This window comes from Magallana gigas, chromosome 9 (assembly GCF_963853765.1).
Source record: "Magallana gigas chromosome 9, xbMagGiga1.1, whole genome shotgun sequence".
Classification (NCBI taxonomy): Eukaryota; Metazoa; Mollusca; class Bivalvia; order Ostreida; family Ostreidae; genus Magallana; species Magallana gigas.
Genome location: NC_088861.1, coordinates 4,849,809 through 4,874,681, shown reverse-complemented (window position 1 = coordinate 4,874,681; position 24,873 = coordinate 4,849,809). Strand labels below are relative to the sequence as shown.

Here is a 24,873-nt window from a genome sequence, read left to right as displayed (position 1 = left end):
TTGAAAAGGCCAGAAAAGCATATTTTAAAATGAAAAAAAAAAAATTGGTATTGATAATCCATGTAAGCTCTTGGAAAAACTTTTTGATTCTATTGTACTTCCTGTACTTCTTTATTGTTGTGAAATATGGGGAGTGGATCTCTCATTGAAAGATATTTCAGTTATCGAAAAATTTCATATAAAATTTCTTAAAGATATACTTGGATTACATTGCAAAGCATCAAATGCTGGTTGTTTGGCAGAATTAAACAGGTTACCACTTTGGTCTAAAATCTCATTCTCAAGCATTAAATATTGAAATCACTTGATAACGTCTAATTCTTTGGCATTTAAATTATATCAGGGAACAATCAATTCCAATTCCTGAACCAAGAAAATTTATGGCATCCTAGATAATTTGGGATTCTCAAACATTTAATTTTAGTAATTATAAAAGCACATTAATTCAACACTTTTTACCAAACATAAAGCAAAAAATCGTTGCATGACCAATGTATCCAAGAGCAATCAACAAAAATTTTTGGTTCAGAAAAACTTTCATTTTTTCAAAAATTATATATGGGGAAAAAGAATTTTAGTCCTTATGTTGATTTACTCAGGAAAAGATCTGAGAGATCCTCTATTAGTAGAATAAGATTAAGTGCACATAAGTGGTAGATATAATGCCACATTCAGGAATGAAAGATATTGTAATGCTTGTAAAACTGCGGTGCAATTGAAGATGAAACTCATTTTCTTTTTCAATGTAAATTATATATAAGCCTATTCTCATTTAAGGAACAGCTATTTTAGTAATTTTTGTAATAAAAATAAATATTGCCAATAACTTGGACAAAGAAAGATACATTTTACATTTATGTTTATAAAATAGTGAAATACATACTATTTTAAAAATTACTGTTAAATTCATTAATGACGGCTTTGAACACAGTTGTCAATTAGTCTAAGGAAATGTTAAACTGATCTATATAGATCAGTAAAAATATATATACTGTACATGCAGTTATTGTAAACATACAGTGATGTTCCTGTATATCCATTGGGCCTTTGCCTGCAATTATTATACCCCCGCAAACGAAGTTTAGGGGGGTATATTGGTTTCACCCTGTCCGTCTGTCCGTCTGTCTGTCTGTCCGTCTGTCTGTCTGTCCGTCTGTCCGTCTGTCTGTAGACGCAACTTTGTCCCCCCTATAGAATTTTTTATTACAGCATGGAACAGTTTGAAAATTTGTACATATGTTGAACACCATCTGAAGATGTGCACCTGCAATTTTTTTTAAGATCAGACAAGATTTAATGATTTTATGACATTTTTCATTTTCCTTATTCTATATATTGTACACTAATGTTGAAAAGTAAGGGAGGTAATCCTTACAGATTTTATTAATTAATTAATAGAAAACACTCTAAAATATATTTATATAAATACATCCAGATGGAGTTTTTTGTCTTTATGTCTTAATTAATAAAAAAAAAATTATTTTTTTTAAGTATTCTATCAACTGACAATGCAAAGTTTTTGTTTGTCAATGATAAATTCTTAGGAGCTAATGAGAACATCAAAGACAAGTGTGGCTGAATTCATTTGTCCCAAGGGAGCCATTATCTGAGCCATGGTTCAGATGGAGCATGTGTTTAGGGGAAATTGATAATCTGTAAAATGGGTGATGGTTTTGGGGTTATTTAAAAACTGTTTCATGTAAACCAAAAGGTCTATCATTATAAGGAAATAAATAATATAATTATTAATAAAGAAGTTAAACTATTTTTAGAGGTTGTTTAAATTTATTTGTCAAGTAATTTGATGAAGTGACCGTATTGGGCATTAATTTAAATGAAATTCAAAATTACTGATATGATTGTAGTGTTTTGGCAATTTAAAATTGTTAGTAATATTAAATTTTCTTTTTTACATATTTTTACATAGTATGGTAATTATGGTAATGTTTTGGGAGTTTATTAAATTTAACAAGCTCATCAAAGAAAATCATAGTCCTATGGGATCAATTTTCTGATATGGAGTTCAATTGTGCCATAGGAGAAAGTGAGGAAAATTTGAAACAACTAATTGCATCTGTCAAGACTCTTATAAGAAAGATATTGAAAGTTTTATCAACAGAAGAGCATTGCTTGGCTACCGGTATTTCTATTCACTGCAAAGGGAGGGGTTTTTGTCATTTTGTTGGTTTTTCTTTAAATCAATTAAATTAAAAAAATATATCATCAAATACATACATTTGTAAATGTATTACTGTTATAGATATGTATTTACAGTGAAATTCTGACAATTTAGATTTTTCTTTGTTAACTATTTTTTTTTTTTACAATTCTAGAATTTTTTTTTTTATGTGTTCCAAACTTTAATTATTATTCAATTCAATTATTTGTCCCATTTGAAATTAGCCTAGCGGGGGTATTAGTCCCATTAGGACAGTTCTAGTTGTTATTGTGTTTGTGCCAATAAAATATTTGTATTTATATTAGATGTGGATTCGTCAAAGGATAAAATGAGGGATTTTTTCAATATATTTTTTAACAAACTTTTTATTCCAATCTGAAGTTCTAACAGTAATAAATACAATACACACACACATATTATATATATATATATATATATATATATATATATATATATATATATATATTATTTCACTGAATTTTTTTTTATTTTTCAGGTCTTCAGATAATTATTGTGTCGAAAAATAAAGATGAGGAAGAAAATGATGAATTGAGCGTGAGTTTTTAAAAAAAAATATTTTGCCTAAAAAATTTAGGGAATATATTAAATTTAAAATACAGTAAAACTCTGTTATAATGAATTCCAAGCTGGGACCACTGGATTTACTTTGCTATATCTGTCAATCGTTATATAATTTTGTATAATGAGTTCGAATGATAAGCACATTAAATTCATTAATATAATTATACATATGGCATGATCCTTCCACATGACTAACCATTTGTGTTTATTGAGGCATTAAATAAATTCTTAAAATATCTTAATTGGAAACTTACAAAAATTAAAATTGTTTAATTGAACAAGTTGTGTGGAAATAAATAAAATGAATTGTATTGTATTGAGAAGCTAGAATATATATTATAAAACGTAATACTCTAATTATAATTTTAACCTTAAGGAGATTGAGTGGATAAAAAACTATTGAATTAATTTCAAAGGTCAGGTCCAAACCTCTCTGTATGAAGAAAGATATTATACTTTCAATATCTTGAGAATTTACCTTCGGTTTCAAACTTTGTTTACAGGTACGTATCCCCAAGAGAGTACACGTATTTAGTGTCTGTCAATTCTAAGGTCAAAGGTCATTGGTCAAACTGCTCTGAACGGTGTGGCCTAAATCTACAGAACCTCTCTTTGCTAGGCAAGAACCTGGTCCTTTAAGTGCTGTTATTTTTATAGCACATCTGTTGATTTCAGCAGATTTGGAAATCAAACTGTTCTTTTAAATTTAGAGATTAGTTCGGACCCATGATTGAATGATTTTGTCATTCACATCCCTGTACTTAATTTCAACCAGCTGAAGTTGACTCAATCTCGCAGCCAAGGGGAAAAGAGATGATGAGTAGAGTACCACCCTTGGCCAGCAAAGATGAATATATTCTCGTTTCCTTTCTTTCTCCTTTTCAATATTGCAGAGGTTTTACATACATATATTTCCTTATATGTTTTATTCTAGTCATTTTCACAGTCATGTATATCGATATTTCTAATAGTCCTTTCTTTTTTTAACATTGCATGCACTGCATTAAAATCTTTCATTGCGAATTATTTTTAGGACCAAGATAAAGAAAAGGTCAAGTGTATGATATGTGCTGAATCTAGCATTGAAAGGGATGCAGCATTGATTTGCAAAAGTGAGAACATATTTCTTTGTAATGAATGTGGAAGGCACCATAAGCTAGACGACACCACAAAACACCATGAGATAGCAAGACTTCAAGATGACAAGTTGATTTGTGACCTTTGTCTAGACTCCTCAATTCCTGGTTATGGCTATTGCCTCAATTGTGAACATCTTGAAGTTCTTTGTTTACCCTGTTCTAAAAGACATAGCGGTCGGAAAGAATTTGCCAACCACACAATATGTACTAATTTGGATTTGATGAAAAATGGTGGAAGGTAAGATTTGAAAATTTATTTGTGAAAATGGAGGATTTTATTTAATTGAAATGTATTTTTTGTTTTGTTTTGAGAATCATTGTATTGTAAGAGCTATATAACGTACAGGTCAGAAGAAAATGATTTGAAAAGAAGTCAAGAAGAACAAGTAGAGGTCAGCACTACAAAAGAAACTCAGGTAGATAACCATGCTTTGATATTTTTGCTTGCCCTTAAAACAATAAACTTTTTTTGTTGTTACATGAAGTATGAAAGAGTTTCATTAAATTGTCGATACAATCATACATTGTCATATCAAATTTGGTATAACTGTCATGTGTATGCTAGAACATTTAGTCATAAAGCCATTTTTCAACCGTTTCTTTGCCTATACTCTGTCCCAAGATATTTTGGATTCACGTTTGGCTTAATTGTTTGATATCTATAAATACCTCAGGATCCAAACGATGTTCATTCAAAAGTATGAAAAATTTCCAAGATTTCTCAGTCAAAACGCCCCTGTTAGCATATCAGGTTTCAATACAATGCTAAAAAATGTGATGTCTACGGAGATTTTGCATTGCAGCAAGCCCGGATGATAACGTTGAAATATTGCGCGATGTATTCCGAGTGTATTCCGAATGGAGAAAAGATGTAAACATTCCCCATAATAAATCTCCGTAAGGAATCTGTTTTCGTTCCTGTGAATTTTTCCGAGTGAAAGATGATAATGTGTCAATGAAATTATCTTGGAAAATATCCCTTTCAACTATTTCAATTGCACTTCTTTCACAGGTAAGTGTAGTTTTATTAAAAATCGTCCAAACGTGAATCCAAAATATCTTGGGACAGAGTATAGTTCAAGGATCTAAAGTTTCAAAGTTTTTAAAATTGAAACATTAACTTTAAAAAAAAATTAATGTCAAGCTTTGTGCTAAAGATCATTTGATCCTGAAAAGCAATAGCAGTTTATATTATTGACAAACCATTCTTGATGCTGATAAATTCATAAAAAAGTATTTGGTGGCCTCATTTAAGTTTCGACTGCTCATGACCTCAACTCCACTAGGGTACATATATGGTCGAGAAAATTTTAGTCGGTTGCTTTCAGTTGAGGCAATAAGATGGCATTGATTTCTGAAGAGCTAAATGCGTGATCTAAAAATTGCAGTAAAATAAATATGTTTGTGAAAAAAATAGAAGAAACTACAAACAATAAAATATATAATAGGGTATATTCTTTGAAAAAATGTCCTTATTATCTTCCACTTAAACATGTTATACTGCCTTACTTCATGTGCACATCAAACGTGTGTCACTGACATACAGCGTGCCTATACATATAATCTCTACACCCGGACACACGGTATCCATCATATTTTATCAACTTTTACAAAAACATTCTGTATTTTAGTATATGCTTTCACTGCACAATCTGCTACGGTGTAGTTTGCTCATGTTTGATGGTATTAACAGTGTGATACAGGAAAACGTTTATCAATGGTCGAGGATTTTTGAAAAATGTGTGCCTGGTATTCAGTCTGTTTTGTTTTGTCTGTCATTGCATATTCTTTATCAGAGCAGTGGATATCATTTTTTTTTTAAATCAAAATATGTTTTACAAATCATTCCGTTGAGTGTAACACGATTGAATGAATTAAATACCAGAGTGTGGTGAAGATGAATTGTGTTTTCAGCCTTATATAGGTGGAATGTAGCGACATGAGTAACAATAGAAATCGAGAACTAATATGGGGGTAGTTAAAGATAAAAGGAAAAATGAATTTATGTCAGCTTTAGTTATAAGAACATTCAAGTACTATAGATCAAAGATCAAAGAATTATAATGCTAAAAACGAAGTTAACTGTTCTAAAACAATTTTGTCACTGACAGTAACAAGAATTAACCGTAAATTTTAAGATAGATTCATACCACTGTAACTATTATATGCCCTAGAAGGAGGGAGATGGGACACGATAAGATCATAGAAATATATATTGTCTACCTGTAATAAAAAAATTAATCACATATACCGGAAATATTTTGCCTTAACTGCTCTACATAAGTGTTGCAAAGGTAAAACATATGTGGCATACATACCTCTTGTTAAAATGAAATTGAGCTTCTATTGGACATTGTTATTAAGATTATTAACGCACTGTTATTTCTTCTATTCAGAAAGTTATATTTCCAAAGGAGACATGCTTCAATTGCCATGAAGAAGATCATTTTATCAAGTATATATGCAATGTATGCAAGATGAGACTGTGCACCGACTGCTTCTCTGCACACCAATCTGAAGACCACAATGTAATACCAATTGAAGAATTCTTGGGTAACAAATTTCCATGTCTTACTTGTAATTTGAATGCCTCCTTTCACTGTCATTCTTGCAATTCGGACTACTGTGATGAGTGTCGAGTAGATCATCAGGCAAATGGGTTACTGGATCATGAATGGATTGATATTATATCTCATGCCTTCATTCTGAAGGATGTTTCATTACCTTCATGTCGCAAATGTCTTGTTGAAGAGCAATTATATGTGCCTGCCACTTCATATTGCATTTCATGTAATTTTGAGTCACCACTATGCGACGGCTGTTCCAAAAAGCATTTGCAAATGTTTGAAAGCCATGCTCTCTGTTTTGATATGATGAGTTTTAATGACGAGGAGAGAGTTAACAAAACAGTGGAAGAAGCTGGGTCAGTGCAAGATACAGCCCTAAAATGCACACCTTGCAGGTTTGTTGAAATAGTCAATGATGCAACAAGTTTTTGTATAACATGCCCTGAACCTGAACCAATGTGTGACAACTGCGCAGGACAGCACATCAGGGAACGTAAAACGCGTGGTCATGAACTTTGTCGGGATTTGATGAAGCTTTTTAAGCCAACACTAAACAATGTACTTTGTGAGAATTGTTATATGAACGGAGTCACTCGTGTTGCCGTAGCTTTCTGTCTTACATGTGAACAGGCTGAACCGACATGTGAAGATTGTACAAAATTACATTTGAAACAAAGAAATTTTCGTAATCACGAAGTTAGCTATGACATACAACAACTTACAAAATTTATTTTATGTGAGCCATGTTCATTTGAAAAAGATGAGAAAGCTGCAACCCATTTTTGCCAAGATTGCGATGAACCTGAGCCAATGTGTCACACATGTGCCACCGAACATCTTAAACAGCGATCTGGAAGAGGCCACTGCTTAAATGATAACATCGAAGCAATGCCAGGATATCGAAACATTACATTTAAAGTATCTCAAAGGTAATACAAATGACATTGTAATTTTTATTTGACGTGTTCTTGTTCATCTTTATTCAGTTAAATGAATTAATGTTTTTTTTTATTCTTGATGTAGTCCTACACAAAAACAGGATGCAAAGGTACGTACTTGTACAAGTTTTGAAATCATATTAACAAACATTGTTTGTATACACGCTAATGTTAAAATTTTTTATGGAAACACGTGACATGACATTTTTTTATGGCTTACGGCCATCTAGTTGCCGGATAATCTTTACGGCAAAGAGTTCAGTTATCTGAACATGCGCGACAAAAAATAGTTCTATTCGAATGTTGCAAAGTTAACTGTTTGTTGTTCATAATAAATATCTTTAAGCAATATTATATTTTCCATATGTTATTATCACTTATGTTATTGTAACCAATAAAAAAAAATGAATTGACTTTATTTAAATAAACTCGAAATCTAACGCGAATGAATATTAACTGCAGTGTTTTCCCTAGGCCGGTTTTTGCGTAGAGGTATAGGCCCCCGCCGTGCTTCACACAGTGCGCCATGCTTTCCGCTATGCGTACTTACATGTATTATAAGCAAAAAATCTTTTCCCAATTATTTCAGATCCTAACAGTGATAAGTAAATGTAAAGTAGTCGTTATTTCGTTCAATGTTCATGAAAACGTTTGCACCCGTAGAGAGCGTCGCTAACTTCGATCGACATCGATCTCAGCAAGGGGGAAAGTGTTCAACGGTTAAAGAACTGAACTTATGATTGAGATATATTGAAACTGGGATTATAAATCGGTAATAAATGCATAAATAGAGGGGTAATTACTGCTTGTTTTAATATAATGTGCCTTCTTCGACACCTCCGCCATTATCGAATGTTGGGGATTTTCCAAGATCTAAAAATAGCACAATGTTCCCTCGATGGAGTTACCTTGGTTGTGCTATGATTGAACTGTTTATTTGTCGTAAAAATATTGGAAACTTCAGACCAAATGTACTCAAATAAGAAAACAATATACAGTTAAGCTTGATTGCAAGTCATATACGGAAGCGATATCACATTACTATAACATAGAGACATCATATAGAATGCCTCTGAAAATGACTGTGTACACAAGACTGACTGCAAAGTTTTAGTGCAGTAATTAATTTTAATTAAATTTGGTGTCAAAACAAGTTTGCTGTAATTGCATAGTTCTGCCTGTTTCTTGCCCCCCCCCCCCCCCCCCCCCCTCCAAAGAGTTTATCTCTGTACAAAGGGAAAAAATAAAACAGAAGATTTTAGAACTGCCTTGTGAATCTATATTCTTATAAAAGCTTATGACGGTCAGCCTCTTAAAAAAGTAGAAAAAACCCAGAAAAATATGAATAAATATACATTTATGAAATACAAATAAAATGGAATAATACTTGTTGGTTTAGATTTCATGAGAATTCATTAATCATAGTACATAACATGCAGTACATTTCATCATTTGGTTATATTATTTTTACGCGCAGTGATTTCGCGCTGACTGTGGCGCTGTAACGTTGCACTGTGCACCAACTCTCGCACAAGTTCATAGTGCGTAGGAATACAAGGTATACTGATATTTGAGAGCATGATGGTTTTAAGTGTTTTTGTGTCCGATATACATGTAGCTGTATGAATTTACAGTTAATGTACTTCAGTTGTTGGATAAAAGAAAAAAACAAATTGTCTCATATTGGAGTTTGAGTCTGACATCATCATTATTATTTTATGCAGTCTATGATTTTCCTTAAAGCAATGGTGGTTTCAACCAACTGATAAAAGAGGCCTCTAGATTTCAATCCTGTCTGTTTCGGTCACTAGGGTTCGACCAATCAACAAATGGGGCATGTTGATATTGGTCCTGTTAGTTTCTATAGATCTATGAATTACATGTAGCTAGTTACTTTCTATAAAGCTATAAATAAACTAAAGTTTCCGTAAGAAATAGAGGGAATCATACTCGATCCATGTAAATATAGTCATATCAAACCCGTAAGCCATTATGGCCCTTCAGGCCTTTGATTTTAATCTGCTAAGCCAATTAAAAGCACAGCTCAACTTTAAAAACATATTGTTGTCTTGACAAAAAATTCTCCCTCAAAACCATTTGCAATAACTCACATTTGATTAATGCACTGGGCATCCAACGGTACATGTATGGAGGGTAATCGTGTTCAAAAATCCAGACATGTAAACTTGTAAATCCGAATATGCAATCGTGTTGATGTGTGAGCCTGAGCATGAATATGTGTAATTCTGATCGTGTAACCTATAAACCTCGGGCATAAAAACGTGTAAGATTTGACTCAGTTCCTTCGCATGATGCATATTTTGCAACATTATTGTTTACATTAGTTATTTAAACCTTCAACTTTGCTCACTTTCAATCCGTAGTTTCTGCGTTTGTAACTTCAGGCTCGGCGATAGCACATCTGACATGATACAAATTGACAAATGTAAAGTCTACAAGTTTGTCGAATTTTGACATGACCTTATATGGCAACTGCCTTGCTGCGGGAAAAGGCATGCCGTAACCGCCGGACCGGAATGAACGAAAAATAAACATAATATTCAGCTAAACTGTTGCAATAAGCTTTTAATGAACGACATCTTTTCTAGCGAAAACACCGGTATTATTTTTAGAAAAAACAATTGAGGTACGATTGAAACTGGACCAAACAGGAAGAGGTTCATGTAGAAAAAAAAATCGTTGCCGATGTGACGAATGCGCTAATTTCCGTAATATAATTCTCATGGTATTATAAAAGGAAATGCCTAATATCTTATATCTCTAAAAAAAAATTGACATGTAATTTAAACTGGAATATAAGTAAATGCGTACTCTTTTCTAGAAATGAGACGGATCAAGAAATTTCCTAAGGGGGTAAATATATTTTGAGCGGTATGGGGTTCGAAGACCGCCGTGAGGTCCCATGTAACTTCTGAATTCTAAGAATTTTGAGAGTGAATTTTAAACCGGGTTTCCGATTATTGAAATAGTAAAAATTGCAGACGGGCGAGTGGCTGTCAAAAAGGTACCCTTATTGTACCGATAACTCCTCGAACAGTTTTCAAGATAGGAAGTTGTTCTTTTGCAGATTATTTATACATATATATCAGAAGTATGCAAATTGCTAGGATTTTGATTTCTGATAATTTATAAAAATTACAGCTGTTGAACATTTTTGGGCAAAAACATTGCATATTGAGTACCCCATTTTTACTCTTGTTATTTTTCTGAATTAGTTAGAATAAACGACCTGCAAGGATTTGGTAATTTTTCGCGGAAAAATTTATGTTACTTTACATGTATTTATACTTTTTGTTGTTGTGTAAGTGAAAGATAAATAATAACACAATCTTCAATAATAATAGAAAATACTAGCGCATATATTTTGTGCGCCATAAATTGAAGTTTTACTATGGGAGGCACTGTAGCTCAAAGATCGTCCATCTGTATTTTTAGACAGGGAGCTACAGACCTGCAGCTAGTTCACAAGTGGCTGTAAAGCTGTATTATACTAGCTCTCCAGAAAATTTTTATCAGCCAACTTCACAAAGTGAGTCTGTATTGAACCGACATTCAGGACGTCATACTCAATCCCGTAATAATTGCTTTAAATAATTTTTAAAAAATGTCAATTTTTACCTGCATGACAGGCTTTTTTTTCCTATATATTGCCGACAATGCAAAGAAACATTTCTTAAAATAATTTATACACATTTTAATTTCACGACAGTTAACCTTATCTTTGGAATTTTTATTCATTTTTTTAAAGAGGTCGCTTCTTATGTCTCATATTACCGGGTAATCACAATCTCAAAACCAATGTCTTTAAATAGTTTGCTTTCTTATCGATAACTTTGCAACTCAGCTGACGGACCTCGTGTAATTTTTCGCGTGGGGGGGTGTCTTGTCACAACTTTGTGGTAGCGATAAGGATGCATTTGGAGATATTTTCTTAATTCAGCCGAGGCCTATACTTTAACAATTTGTTGCATGTACTCTAATAACAGTGGCGTCGGAAGCAAATTGAAAGGGGGGGGGGGGGGCTTAACTAATCATGAAAAATATTGACAAGAATTCCCATAATCATGAAAATTCTTATCCGTGGGGGAGGGTATACCAATAACTCCAATCTTACCTGCCTAATCCCCCCCCCAAATCATGAAATTCCTAATCCGTAGTGGTGGTGGTGGTGGGGGGGGGGTGCTAGTATACCTACTATGACTCTAATTTTCAATATCACTATTAATATTTCATTTTCTTTAAGGTCTTTTAAGGAACAATTTTGTTTGTTGCGAGGAAAAAGTAAGGGGGGGGGGGGTTGAATCCTCCCTGTTGATATGTTCCTAATGGTTAGGTCTAACTTGGCAAAAAAGTGGGGGGGGGGGGGGGGGGGCTAAGTCCCCCCCCCCCCCCCCCCCCACCTAGCCCCCCTCCCGGTTCAGACGCCTATGAATAAAAATGCGTATATATCTTTATACACGTGTATTCAAACAAAGTCATTAAATGTAATTTTTTTCAGTTCTAAGAGGATATCTGAAGCCGATCGAATTCTTTACTTGCATCTTTTATACATTCTCTTGATAAAATATACACCAATCTCATAATTTAATTTTCCGAAAAATAATACTCTATGAAATGTTGTTATCCAGAGATAATATGATTATAGGCTTACCTATTTTTTTTTATTTATTCCGTCCCTATTCCGGCGATTACGGCATGCCTTTACCTGCAGCTAGCCTTTTTCTATCAGTGACGTCACTGTTTCCATATAAGGTCATGTCAAAACTACAAACTTGTAGACTTTACATTTGTCAATTTGTATCATGTCAGATGTGCTATTGCCGAGCCTGAAGTTACAAATGCAGAAACTACGGATTGAAAGTGTGCAAAGTTGAAGGTTTAATTAACTAATGTAAACAATAAAGTTGCAAAATGTGCATCATGCGAAGGAACTGAGTCAAATCTTACACGTTTTTATGCCCGAGTTTTATAGGTTACACGATCAGAATTACACATATTCATGCTCAGGCTCGCACATCAACACGATTGCATATTCGGATTTACAAGTTTACATGTCTGGATTTTTGAACACGATTACCCTCCATATACATGTGCTGCAATATTGCGTTTATTATTATATATTTACATTCAGTGTTTACATTTACATTTGAAATCAGCAACGTTTAATTTTTTTTGAATACACATAGCTTATACATGAGCACAAATATAATAAAACGTCATCCCGCGTTTTGAGTATATTTATTATTGTAAGATTAAATGAAACGGTCAAACTAACGTAAAATTTGATATATACTAATGGAAAATAATCACTTATCATATCTATTCAAAAAAGATTTTTGACTGTTTCTGGCACTATATTTTTAGTTGCGGAAACGAACTAAATAACGTTAATATGGCTGCTAAATGTATGTTTCATACCCCTGACTAAGAGTGAATGTAATGGTTTTACAGCAACGGTACACATATAATTCATACACATAGATATCAGTATGAATATAATTATAAACATTTAATGTTTATTTTGGGATGTCGTCCGACTCGGTTCTATAATACACTAAGCGTATTGACAAATTATCATAACGCTGTTTACAAGTGTATTTTGTGTTATCTGGTATTTAGTGTGACCAGAGGTCGCGTGTGAGTTTTGACTGGTTCTTTGAATTGCTGAAGAAAGCCGTGTGTGAGTCCGCGTGTTATAAACGTTTGTCGTTTGAGCCAAGTATGTCCGTCTGTCGGATATATCATTTTTGTCGTACTCTGTGTTTTTATCATTATTTTCATTTAATGCATATTTTATTTCACAACCGGAGTTATTCTTGAATCTCAAGTCTTACATTCGGTGGCAGCGTGGAGCTTGGAACTTGCGTGCGTGAAACGTTTGGAGTACGACAGCGATGGCGGCGTCCAGTGAACAGAAGATACCCATGTTCGACCCAAAGTCTATGACTTTCGCACAGTACATTGACGATGTTTTTGAAATGAAGTCTTGGATATTCGATTGGGACGCTAACAAGAAACTGAATGAGTTGGTGCTTATTTTACCAACCGGATGGTGCACGAAAGTATTCCGTGATATTCATAGTGACAATACGAAGTCAAACGATTTGTTGAAGGCAGCGCTGATCAAAGAAATAGATCGCACGGACGAAAAACGGCAGACAGCTGCATCGGATTTCCACAAGATTACACAGAATCCCGGTGAGTCTATTGATGATTATGGACATGAAATATACCGTAAATGAGAAGAGGCCTACCCGAATTTAGCTAAGGTAAACTGGTCCGAAGTTTGTGCACATCGATTCGTTGAAGGTATTTAAAACCCAAAGCTGAAGGACCAGCTACAGCTTGTGTTTTGTCAGGAGCCTAAGATGCCCAAGTTTGACCATCTGTTGATGTAGCTAGACGACTAGCAGATACGGACACTCAGAGTTCTAAACCCTTTTCGAATGTGTTTCATCTGAGATGTAATTATTGTCACAGAGTTGGATATTTTGCTCGACAGAGGGATCAACAGGACAAGCAAGACAAGATAAAACCAGACAACTGGGTAATGTAGCTAAGTGTCATTCTTGTTCATGTCGGGGACTTTTGGCCAAGAACTGTCCAAACAAAGATTACCGTGGTCCACAGAGAAATGGTAAAGTAAATGAAAATCATGATTCAACTTCGAATGATGCGTATCCGACAAAGTCCGTGAAGATTGGACAACGCGTCACTAATGTAGTAATTGGTTCAAGAGCATCGGTCTCGTGTATTTCATACAAGATGCTATGTGAGGCATTTCCGCATGGCTTTGACTTGACCGATACTACTGCAGTTTTAACTGGTCCGTCATCATTATCGTTAAAGACTACTGGTGTTGTGTAAACCTACATTTGTTTTGATGACAACGTAGTACCCTGTTCCTTACATCTGCTTGATGTGGACAATGATACTTTCTTATCGGTTGGGATGTTGTGTGTAATTTTGACCAAGTCACACTTAAGCCTCAAGAGAATTCAGTGGAGTTTGGATCAGTCATTGAACAGAACTCAGAGTCAGTTATGAATGTCCGTCTAACTGAAAATTCAGTAATTCCACCATTATCACCGGACTAGGATGTGCTCTTCAATATCCCTATGAATTGAACCTGAAAAAGATGCTGATTTGTCTAAAGTGAGATCTCGTAGATACAGGTTTAACCCTAAAATGTCTGCTGAAATTGAAAGTCAAGTACAGTAAATGTTACAGTCGGGAGTGATTGATAACAATAACACTGACATTTTGTCGCATATTGTTCTCGTATGGAAACGCGATGGAACTCAACGATTTTGCCTTGATTTTCGTTCTCTTAACACTGAACTTCAGGATGAAACATTTCCTTTGATGACCCCACAGAAGGCTATGATGCACCTAAAAACTCCAAGTTCTTCAGTGTAATTGCCATGTGTTCCGCTTTCAACCAGATTCCCTTGACGGAGGACAGTCGTCGTCTCACTGGATTTCAGACATCTTCTTGTGGGTATCAGTTCCAGAGACTGTGTTTTGGTTTGAAAGTTGCACCGCTTGCATTTCAGAGAGTAATGCACCATGTTATAGGCAGCTTAGGATTTGAGCATGTACCTATCTATCTTGATGATTGTCTCATTCACACCTCCACATTAGAGGAACATTTACATACCCTAGAAAAAGTGTTTGACTGTTTCAAAAGTGCAGGACTTACACTACGAACGGAGAAGTGTCATTTCTTTATGGACAATGTCAATTATTTGGGATTCAAATTATCCAAAAAGGGTATTCAGCCCGGGGATAAAGGCTTGACAGCAATCGGAGATTACCCCATACCAAGAACATGGGAAGAGGTCCGATCCATTCTAGGACTTGGTACATATTTTATGTGTTTGATACCAAACTACTCAGATATTGCCTTACCATTGAGCAAACTCGTTGAATCGAAGCGATACATTTGGAATTCGCCTACCGAATATGCTTCTCAAGTATTACGTCAGTGTTTGATGTCATCACCTGTTCTGAAACACCCTGATTTTAGCGACACAGCTAACATACTCATTGTGCAGACTAATGCTAGTGATACAGGACTGGCTGGTGTATTATTGCAAGCTGATGATCAAGGGCTTGAGCATGCAATCACATATGGTCAGAAAAGCTTACCAACACAGAACGCAACTACTCTACCATTCATCGAGAAGCTTTAGCTATCATATGGGCAATTCGAAAGTTTCGAGATTATGTGTATGTCCGAAAGTTTCTTCTCAGAAGGGACCACAAACCATTGCTTTTTATTATGACATCGTCAAAACCAAAATGTTCGCGTTGATCGAATATCAGTTTGATAAAGAACTTGTAAAAGGACGTGACAATGCCGTTAGTGATGCGTTAAGTCGTGCCCCTTTAGAAGACGATGAAATTGAGTTACCTGTTATGGCAGTGACCCTTCGGATGCGAGCTAAAGTGGAACATTATCGATAGATGTCATTCCGTAGGACATTTTGGTCCTCAGAGAACTTGGGAACTATCCAAACAAGTCAACGATAAGATTACCCTATCGAAAGTTCTAGACTACATTGCACAGTGCAAAACCTGTGTAGAAGGACCCCATTGTGTTCCAAAGAGTCCCTTAGGTGTGACTGTCACAGCATGCACCCCAAGGGAAACTCTTCGTTGTGATTTTGTTGGTCCGCTTCCTAGATAAAAGTCTGCATTTGAATACATTTTCATATGATGGATGACCTTACCCGGTTCGTTATTGCGTGGCCGATGCGTGCTGCGACTGTGTACACAACTATCGCCATTTTGGACAGATTGTTCTCCATTCTAGGACCACCTCGTGTGTTACATTCAGACAACGGATCCGTCTTTACAGCAAAATACTTGCATCGTTTTGTGAACGCTGTGTGTGAAGCAAAGTTTTACATCTATTGTCTTGATTTATTCTTGAATTTAAAATCTTACAACGCGCTAATGCGCGGTTTTCAATTTGTCTACTCCGCTTAGTGTGTTGCAGGACCGATGACATGCAAAAATAAGCATTCGATGCTTAAATCTATTACATAAAATGGCCACATGTACAATTCTTTGATAGCAGTTCATTTATTCAAACACATGCACCTAACTGAATTCGTTTTTCATCTTCTAAAATTTATGTCATCAAGATTCTTTCGTGTTATATGCAATGCGTAATTCTGTGAACGTTTTGCTTTTTCATGTAATACTATTGCAACCTGGACCAGTAGAAGGGGCATTTCAAAACAGAATTCTTTTGTTTTTAACTTTTTCATGAATGAACTTAGTTTGGTATTAATGAGTATCGAGATATTAAGGAACATTTGAATTTGTAAATGTACATGTAGCATGTAAGCAAACAGCTAGTATATTTAGGATGATGTTAGTAATTTATGACATAGGTTTTATCATAATTAAAGGGTTGGAAGATATTTTTCTGCGCATATTTTTGTAAGATAACAAAATTATGATTATTTTGAAAATATCATTTATGAAATGTTTAAGTTATAATTGACCAAAGCTGTTTTACTCATTGACAATTTTCTGTAAGCTTCCTTATAACTATTACACATCAGTTATCTATGAGAAATGATTTCTACAATAATTTCAAAAGATGTACAGTTAGTGACGGGCGATATATATTTTCTTTTAAAAATTACTAAGATGAATGTTTGGTAAATGACACTTTTATTTTTAGTTCTCTTAGCATAAAATGGTAAAGGACATCTGTCAATATCAATGTGGATTAAAGTACATTGTCATTAAAATACTTTCACTGGTTTAGAATAATTTTCAAGTTTTACAATATTAAACCAATAAAATAGCTTTTAGAAATATTTGGAGGAGCATGAATTGTAAAACCGCCAGCAGGATTCAAACTCATGACGTACAGATTCGTAGTAAACCCTTTAATCCACTGCGCTCATTGTTAGGTGACAATAGTGGGAAAGAAACTACTTATATAAATATGCTTGGTTTTATTGTTTATTTCGATAAACAAAATGTCACAGCATGGAAGTGTCCCATACCACCTTAATAGTATGATCTTTCTCGTCAAATATGAATCATTAGTTCATACTAACACACCATTTGGTTTTATTGTTTATTTCGATTAACATTACTTCACAACAAGGAAGTGTCCCATATCACCTTAATAGTATGATCTTTCTCTTTAAATAGGAATCATTAGTTCATACTAGCCATGTACCCATTTTGAAAGTATATTGTATAATTTTAGTTATAAAATTGCGTTATCTTCTTTTAGACCCCAGGAAAACCAAAGGCTCTGAAAATCTTATCTGATGCTGTTGAATTGTTTTGGACAAAGTCCGACGAAAAAGTTGATTACTACCAAATTCGCTACAAAAGCAAGGGTGGTCAGGAAAAATGGAAGTTTGCCGAAACCGATGTAGATCAAAATCAAATTACAATTGCAGGACTGATGGCAAATACAGTTTATGTATTTCAAGTTCGAGGAGTTTTTCAAGATCAAGAAGGAAAGTATGGGCCAGTAAATGATACCGTAAAAACAGCAGAGTCTCTAGCAACATTTTTATTGAAGTTCTCAGTTCTTGTTGATAACAGTAACCCTCCAAAGTATCAACTCATAACACAAGAGCTAAAACAATCAAGAAATCGTTTTGCAAAAACGAGAAAACTCATTCTTGGTAAGTTGGCTTAATCATAACGTAAATATGGTAAAAAAATTAAGTCAGAATGTAAGCCATTTTAGCTCTTTATCAAAGTGCTACCACCGTCTATATTTCCATTTAACTAAACTTGGCATCAAGCTTTATTTAGTAAAGGATTCTGAAGTCAGAAATAAAAAACAAAAATCCATTCCCAATTAGGAGGGAGGGATTTTTGGAATGTAAAAAATGATTCATGTTTTAAATCATACTTATTGACAATATGGCAAACAACAGAATAAATAGACCCCCCCCCCCCACCCCCCCCAAAAAAATATCTTTTGAAACAAATGTGATCCATTTTTTTAATATATATTTACACGTGTAGAAATTACCTGATTAAGTAATATTCCACACTAGGGAGCTACCACATAGAAAGTACAGTTTTATCTTTTATTTATGCATATTATTATATTATATGTCAAGTTTGGGATAAATAAGGGACCATTATTAGCAGGGAATCAAAATATTATAATATGAAATAAATAGATATAAAAAATATTTTATGATAATTTATGAATGACTGATTATTTTTAATCACTTATGAGATTTACATTAACACGATATATTCTATTATTACTGTCATGTGATCAACAAAAGTCATGTAAACAGTATTTTGCTTCCCATTAAAAATAGAACATTGAAGAGTTTTTTTTTTACAATCTAAAGTTTGATTTTGATTTTAAGATAATTTTGTCTTGTTAGAAAGTTACTTTTCTTTTTTTACTCATAACCTCACATGACGTCCTATTCTGCAGATTGAATTTTTGCTGTATAAAAGTATATCTTTAATGACAGGGAATCCAAAAACGGGATCAGAAGAGGAAAAAACAATCATGCTGGTTGGTGCAACTGGTTCGGGCAAAAGTACCTTGGTTGACGGTATTGTTAACTACGTTATGGGTGTAAGTTTTGACGATCCATTCCGATTCACACTTGTGCAGCTGGAAGAAGAGGAAAAAAAGACTCATAATCAGGTATCATTTATTCCCATTTATCAGTCATGTGTTATTCATGCTCTGTTGGATTAAAAAAAAATCAACAAAGGAAAGGAATAAACTCTAAATTAAGAATACGGCTGCTAAATGTGACCATTATTTTTTCTTATTTTGAACAGATCTTACAATAATGATTTTTTGGCTGTATAGTTTTAAAAAGGGTGATGGATTCTTGATACCAAAATTAAAACCTTTTTGTTTTGATTTAGGCAATATCTCAAACTGAATGGATCACAGTCTACAAAATTGCTCCTCAAAAAGGAAGTCGCTTGAACTTTACTCTCAACATCATAGACACACCTGGGTTTGGAGATACAAGAGGCATTGAAAGGGATCAAGGCATAATAAATCAAATTCGGCAATTATTTTCATCAAAAGGGGATAAAGGAGTTCTTTTTATAGATGCTGTTTGTTTTATAGTAAAGGCTCCTGACGCACGGCTCACTGTTTCTCAGAGATATATATTTAGCTCAATCATGTCCCTTTTTGGTAAGGACATTGAGTCAAATATATGCACACTTATCACCTTTGCTGATGGTGCTGAACCCCCTGTACTTGCATCTTTAAAAGAGGCAAACTTGCCGTTTGGATCTACTTTTCAGTTTAACAACTCGGCCTTGTTTGCAGAGAACAAACATTTGACAACCACATCACTTTCGCCAATGTTTTGGGAAATGGGGTGCAATAGTTTTCAAAACTTTTTTGACCAACTTAGTAATTTTGAAACAAAGAGTCTATCCCAAACAAATGATGTTTTGAAAGAAAGAGAACAATTAAAAACAGTCATAGTAAGCATTCTTCCTCAGGTGAAAGCTGGATTATCAAAGCTTGGGGAACTTCGAGACCAGTTGGAAATATTCAAAAAGCATAAAGATGATATAGAAAACAACAAAGATTTCGAATATGAAGTGGAAGAAACGAAACAATATCTAGTCGATTTGCCACGTGGAAAGCATGTAACAAACTGCCTTCAATGTCATACCACTTGCCATGAAAATTGCAAAATAGCAGATGATGATAGAAAGAGCAGATGTTCGGCAATGGAAAATGGGAAATGTAAAATATGCTTTGGAAAATGTATATGGTCAGATCACAAAAACACGCCGTATATATACAGATATTCCGTGGAAATGGTAAAGAAAACTTATACCGAAATGAAACAAAAATACGAGCAAGCAAGGGGATCAACATTAACATATGAAACCTATATTGAGGAGCTCACATACGATGTAGAGTACTTATTTGAGAACGTCAAACTGATGATGGAGGAAATGAAGCGATGCAAAAGTAGACTGAAAGAAATAGCTTTGAGACCTGATCCTTTAACTGTTGTAGAACATATAGAACTAATGATTGAGGCAGAAGAAGCAGAAAGACAACCAGGCTTTAGACGAAGAATAAGAATGTTACATGAGTTTAAAAGAATGGCTCTTGTTGATAAACAAATTCAAAACTTTGATCAGAATCTAAAGTTAACGAAAAATGACGTCACATCAACAGTTGGGAAAACCTTCACAGGTCCCGGGCGTGCCCCAAACAAAGGGAAAGGCAGTATTGTCCAAAGAGGAGTGAGATTTGTAAGATCACTCTTCGAATGACCAATTATATTTGTTCGACACAAAAGTGATATTCCAACAGATTTAAAAAAAATCTATATAATTGTGTAGTGAATATGAATATATGAACAAAATGTATCGTTTTCGAGCAAAGAGAATCAAAAGATACAATGTACGTGCTTTTACTAAACTACAAAAGATAGTTGTGTGATAAAAGTAGAAATTCTTTTGTCTGCGTCTGCTTATAGTGTATTCATTTAATGCTCTATTCCACAATTATTTCATTTTATGAACAATTATAGATTTGATTTGCTACAATGTAGATAAACTTTGTTGAAGCTGATTTTATCAAGACAGTTAATATTTTTTTTCAATCTCTAGAACATTTTGTTAGAATTTCAATTAATTCAAGCACAAATATAACAACAAACTGTCAAAATGTTCTGTATTGTTTTATAGGGTAAAAGGATGACAAGATTTTCAGGAATAAATAAATTTGCTATCTTCCTTTCTCCACAAGTGTCACAGTAGACATATACAAACAAAACTAGAAACGAGTTTTTAACCGAATTTGCTTGAAAATGGTGGGCGGGCAGCTGCCAAAGGGTACCTTTATTGTGCGGATAACCCATCCCGCAATTTTCAAGACAAGAATTTGTTGTTTTGCAGATCAATTTAACAAATATTAGAGACTGGCATATTCCTTGGAGTTTAATTTTTGATAATTTATGGAAAAAATTACCAACCTTTGAACTTAGTCATTTTTAGCGCAATATTGCAAAAAGGGTACCCCAATTGTACGGATTACTCATCTTACAGTTTTCAAGATAGGAAGTTGTCGTTTTTGGCAAAATGTTGCATATAGAGTACCCTATTTCTCTGTATAGGTAGAGTTTATAATTCAGGGTTGACATTCGATTATGGATACTGTTCAGGCAAATGAAACCCCAATTTTTTGTCATATTGACGGTTTTTCTCTTATTTATTGTTTATCCCTTTGTTAACCTATACAAGCTCTAGCTTTTAAATTATCTTCACAATTTGATTTTTTTAAATATTTATGTGTATATCTGCAGTCTGCAAATCATATTTGTTATCGACGAGCATTCTTACAGTGGTAAAAAATGATATTGATCGGATATCGAATTCTGTATCACTGCATGACGAACATGATGAATGCATTTCATAATAAAGAAGTTGCATATACTTATCGTGCATATCAATATCAAAATATTATATATTTTTAATGATTCACAATTCTTAGATTGTTTCAAATTTCGTTTTTATTGATCGTTTTCTTTTGAAACATCGAACACGCATGTGTACAATGTCACTGAAATAATTGAATATAGTGGGAAAATGTGATGTATTCGAGTACACAGTAATATGAGGCATGGATTTGATGCATTTTAAAACACAATTTACACTTTCATTGTTAATAATCTCAGTATTTTGTAGAAAGATAAATGTTGTGAAAACGCACCCTGTTTATGTGTTTGTATAAATCAATTAATTGTCGTTAAAAAGATAACATTCCGCAGTATTATTTTAAAGTCAAGGTAGATGCATATATATGTTTAATATTTCTGCAAAGCGTAAAGGGAAACTGCATGCAATAGGGGTTCGGAGTAAGAACTTTGTTTTGCAGAAGTTTTCATGATTACACAAAGAAAGTCTTTAAGATGTCACAGGGCAAATCCTTAAAGGTGAATTAAAGGTGGCGTTAAGGTGGCTCAATGGATATACAATCTTTAAGCCACCTTTAAGTGACCTTTAAACTGAGCTTATAGGTCCTTAATGCCCAAACTTCTTTAAGTTACCTTTAAGCCACCTTTAAGCATCTTTGATCAAACTGAACAATAAAAACATATCTTAAATGCAAAAGCTCTTTTATAGGGATTTCAGGGGGTGATCCTAGTGATGATATAATTTCCAAGGAAAGGGGGGGGGGGGGTCCAGGCGGTTTTCATTGTCGCTCCATTGAACACTGATTGCTATCATCAACGCCGCTCCAATGGAAACAGATTGCCGTTATAAAATTCTCTATTATTATTATTTTTTTTATATTATTATAATTATTGTAGGGATGAGCGCAGTCTCTGTATCTAAATCTGCGCATGAAATTATATTAAAGTGTGTTTGTTTCCTATTATAAATTAATCGATAAAAGCTCTCTCTCTCTCTCTTCTGCTAGTTCATTCGGTTATTAAACGAAATTAAAACAAAAATGAACGGATGATGCATGTTTTAATTTAATAATCGGTTTAAGATATGTATTTTTTTTCAATTTTAATTATTTTAGGTATATTTCTAGATCTGCTAGATACATGTTAAAGATGAAAAGACTCTCAAATGCCTTTGTTATATCGGGCTGGGATATTACTGCTTTGTTTGTCTAGACATAGTTTTGTTCGTTTGTTAGAGTCTATTGTTTGTCTAACTTAAGAAAACCCCTGGAACTAACACAGAATATACAAGATATAAACAACAGGTTTGTCGTGTGCCTAGGTGCACGTCAGGGTTTCTAAATACGTTAAAATCTTGGTATGTATGTGTATACGATAAGTCTAGTGAATGAAAGTTTATTTTCATTTGTAATTCATTTTCAAAGTATTATTTCCTAACTCCGGGTTTGTTACGTCTACAAATTAAAGATACATGTATGTAAGAGTAAAATCTAAAAGCTAATTAATTACTGCCCGGTGATCATAAATGGGGGTAATTAATGAAATATATGCATATGTAAAAGGGGAAATATGTCGCATACCCGGCCTGGTACATGCAGTAAATACGTCACCGGTAATTGGTAATATTGTTTGTTATAGAATTGATAGTTTATAATTCATGTATACAATTAAATATTTAAACATATATCCTTTAATTTTTTTATTCTAGATCTGTTGTAAATGTATAATAATCAATGCTATTAAAATTAGACATGCTGGAACGGCGCCGTGATCATGAAAACCGGGAAACTGCGGATAACTAATACCCTAATAGTTTCAATGCATTTAAAGAAATAATTTCATCTTCTTTCTTGAATTTCATTTAGCTGTGAATTAAGTGAACGAATATCTACTCGGTTTAATTTTAATAACTAAGTACTAGTAAGCCTAGTAACGGTTTCCATTCAGGTATAATAATTTTTTTTTACTGAAGACCAAGTTCCGTATTTCATTATAAATACATGCATGCATGTAATTTATAAATTGGATATAACTGATTGTTACAAACTGAATGGAAGTTAATATAAAAATATATTCAAGTAAAAAATACACATTCATTACATTGATTCAATAGCCACTAATTTACAGAATATGAAAACCACTTACAAGATATAAGTTGCCGTGGCGCAGAGATAGTAAGGTGGTGCTAGTAAACAAAGGGTCCCGTGTTCAGTCCTCGTCTAGGGCGTTTTGAATTTTTTTTTTCATTTCATTTTCTAGAACAAAAACCGTTTTTAATACCTTTTCTGTCATAAAGTTAATACATTTTGTTGGTAAATTAAGCACAATATTGAATCACAAATCTACGATACTATGATACTTGGGTTTCAAAATCAGTGGCACTGCTATGGGCACCAAAATGGCACCATCTTATGCCAATATATTCATGGGTAATCTAAAGCGCAACCTACCAACACAGTCACCTTTCAAACCTCTTAGTTGGTTGCGCTTCATAGATGACATCGAAATGAAGTGGGTTGACAGCAGAAACAACCTCGATGATTTTATTACCTTTGTCAATTCTTTCCATCATTCTATCAAATTTACGACTAAAATTTCCTCCTTCAACAATACGTTTCTTGACACTACTTCAACTTTAATCGATGGTAAACTCGATTTCAATCTTCATACTAGACCTACAGATTCCCACCTCTATTTAATGACGTCTAGCTGCCACCCACCTCATACGTTTATAGGCATACCAAAAGGCCTCGCCACCAGAGTCAGACGTATTTGTCAGATGTATTTGTTCAACTCAAGAACTAAACTCTGAGCAAAGGCAACTCCTAAAATCCCACTTATGTGCCAGGGGATCGCACTCTGTACAAAATGCAATTGTTGATTTAGCTAAAGAGGATCGTTTATCCCTTTTGAAATACAAACCCAAAAAACGAAGACAACAAAGTCCCATTTGTCACTACTTACCACCCTGTCCTTAGGGGTTTAAATACAGTTTTAAAGAAGAACCTGTCAATC

At 34.0% G+C, this 24,873-nt stretch overlaps 1 protein-coding gene across 1 annotated transcript; it reads left to right on the top strand.

The window, feature by feature from the left end:
* Window positions 1-2,681: 2,681 nt before the first annotated feature.
* LOC105324669 (uncharacterized) lies at window positions 2,682-21,110 on the top strand. The gene is made up of 8 exons (XM_034479233.2): window positions 2,682-2,734; window positions 3,795-4,138; window positions 4,247-4,316; window positions 6,297-7,396; window positions 7,491-7,515; window positions 17,694-18,096; window positions 18,916-19,094; window positions 19,325-21,110. Exons 2-8 carry the CDS (start codon window positions 3,822-3,824, stop codon window positions 20,711-20,713), a joined length of 3,483 nt encoding a protein of 1,160 aa, XP_034335124.2. The 5' UTR covers window positions 2,682-2,734; window positions 3,795-3,821; the 3' UTR covers window positions 20,714-21,110.
* The last annotated feature ends 3,763 nt before the right edge of the window (window positions 21,111-24,873 follow it).

Bases quoted from the DNA above. Each gene is read 5' to 3' on its own strand.
- LOC105324669 (XM_034479233.2), top strand. From the start codon at position 3,822: ATGATATGTGCTGAATCTAGCATTGAAAGGGATGCAGCATTGATTTGC. The intron at 4,139-4,246 runs GTAAGATTTGAA...TATAACGTACAG, and splicing joins TTGATGAAAAATGGTGGAAG to GTCAGAAGAAAATGATTTGA. The intron at 7,397-7,490 runs GTAATACAAATG...TTCTTGATGTAG, and splicing joins ACATTTAAAGTATCTCAAAG to TCCTACACAAAAACAGGATG.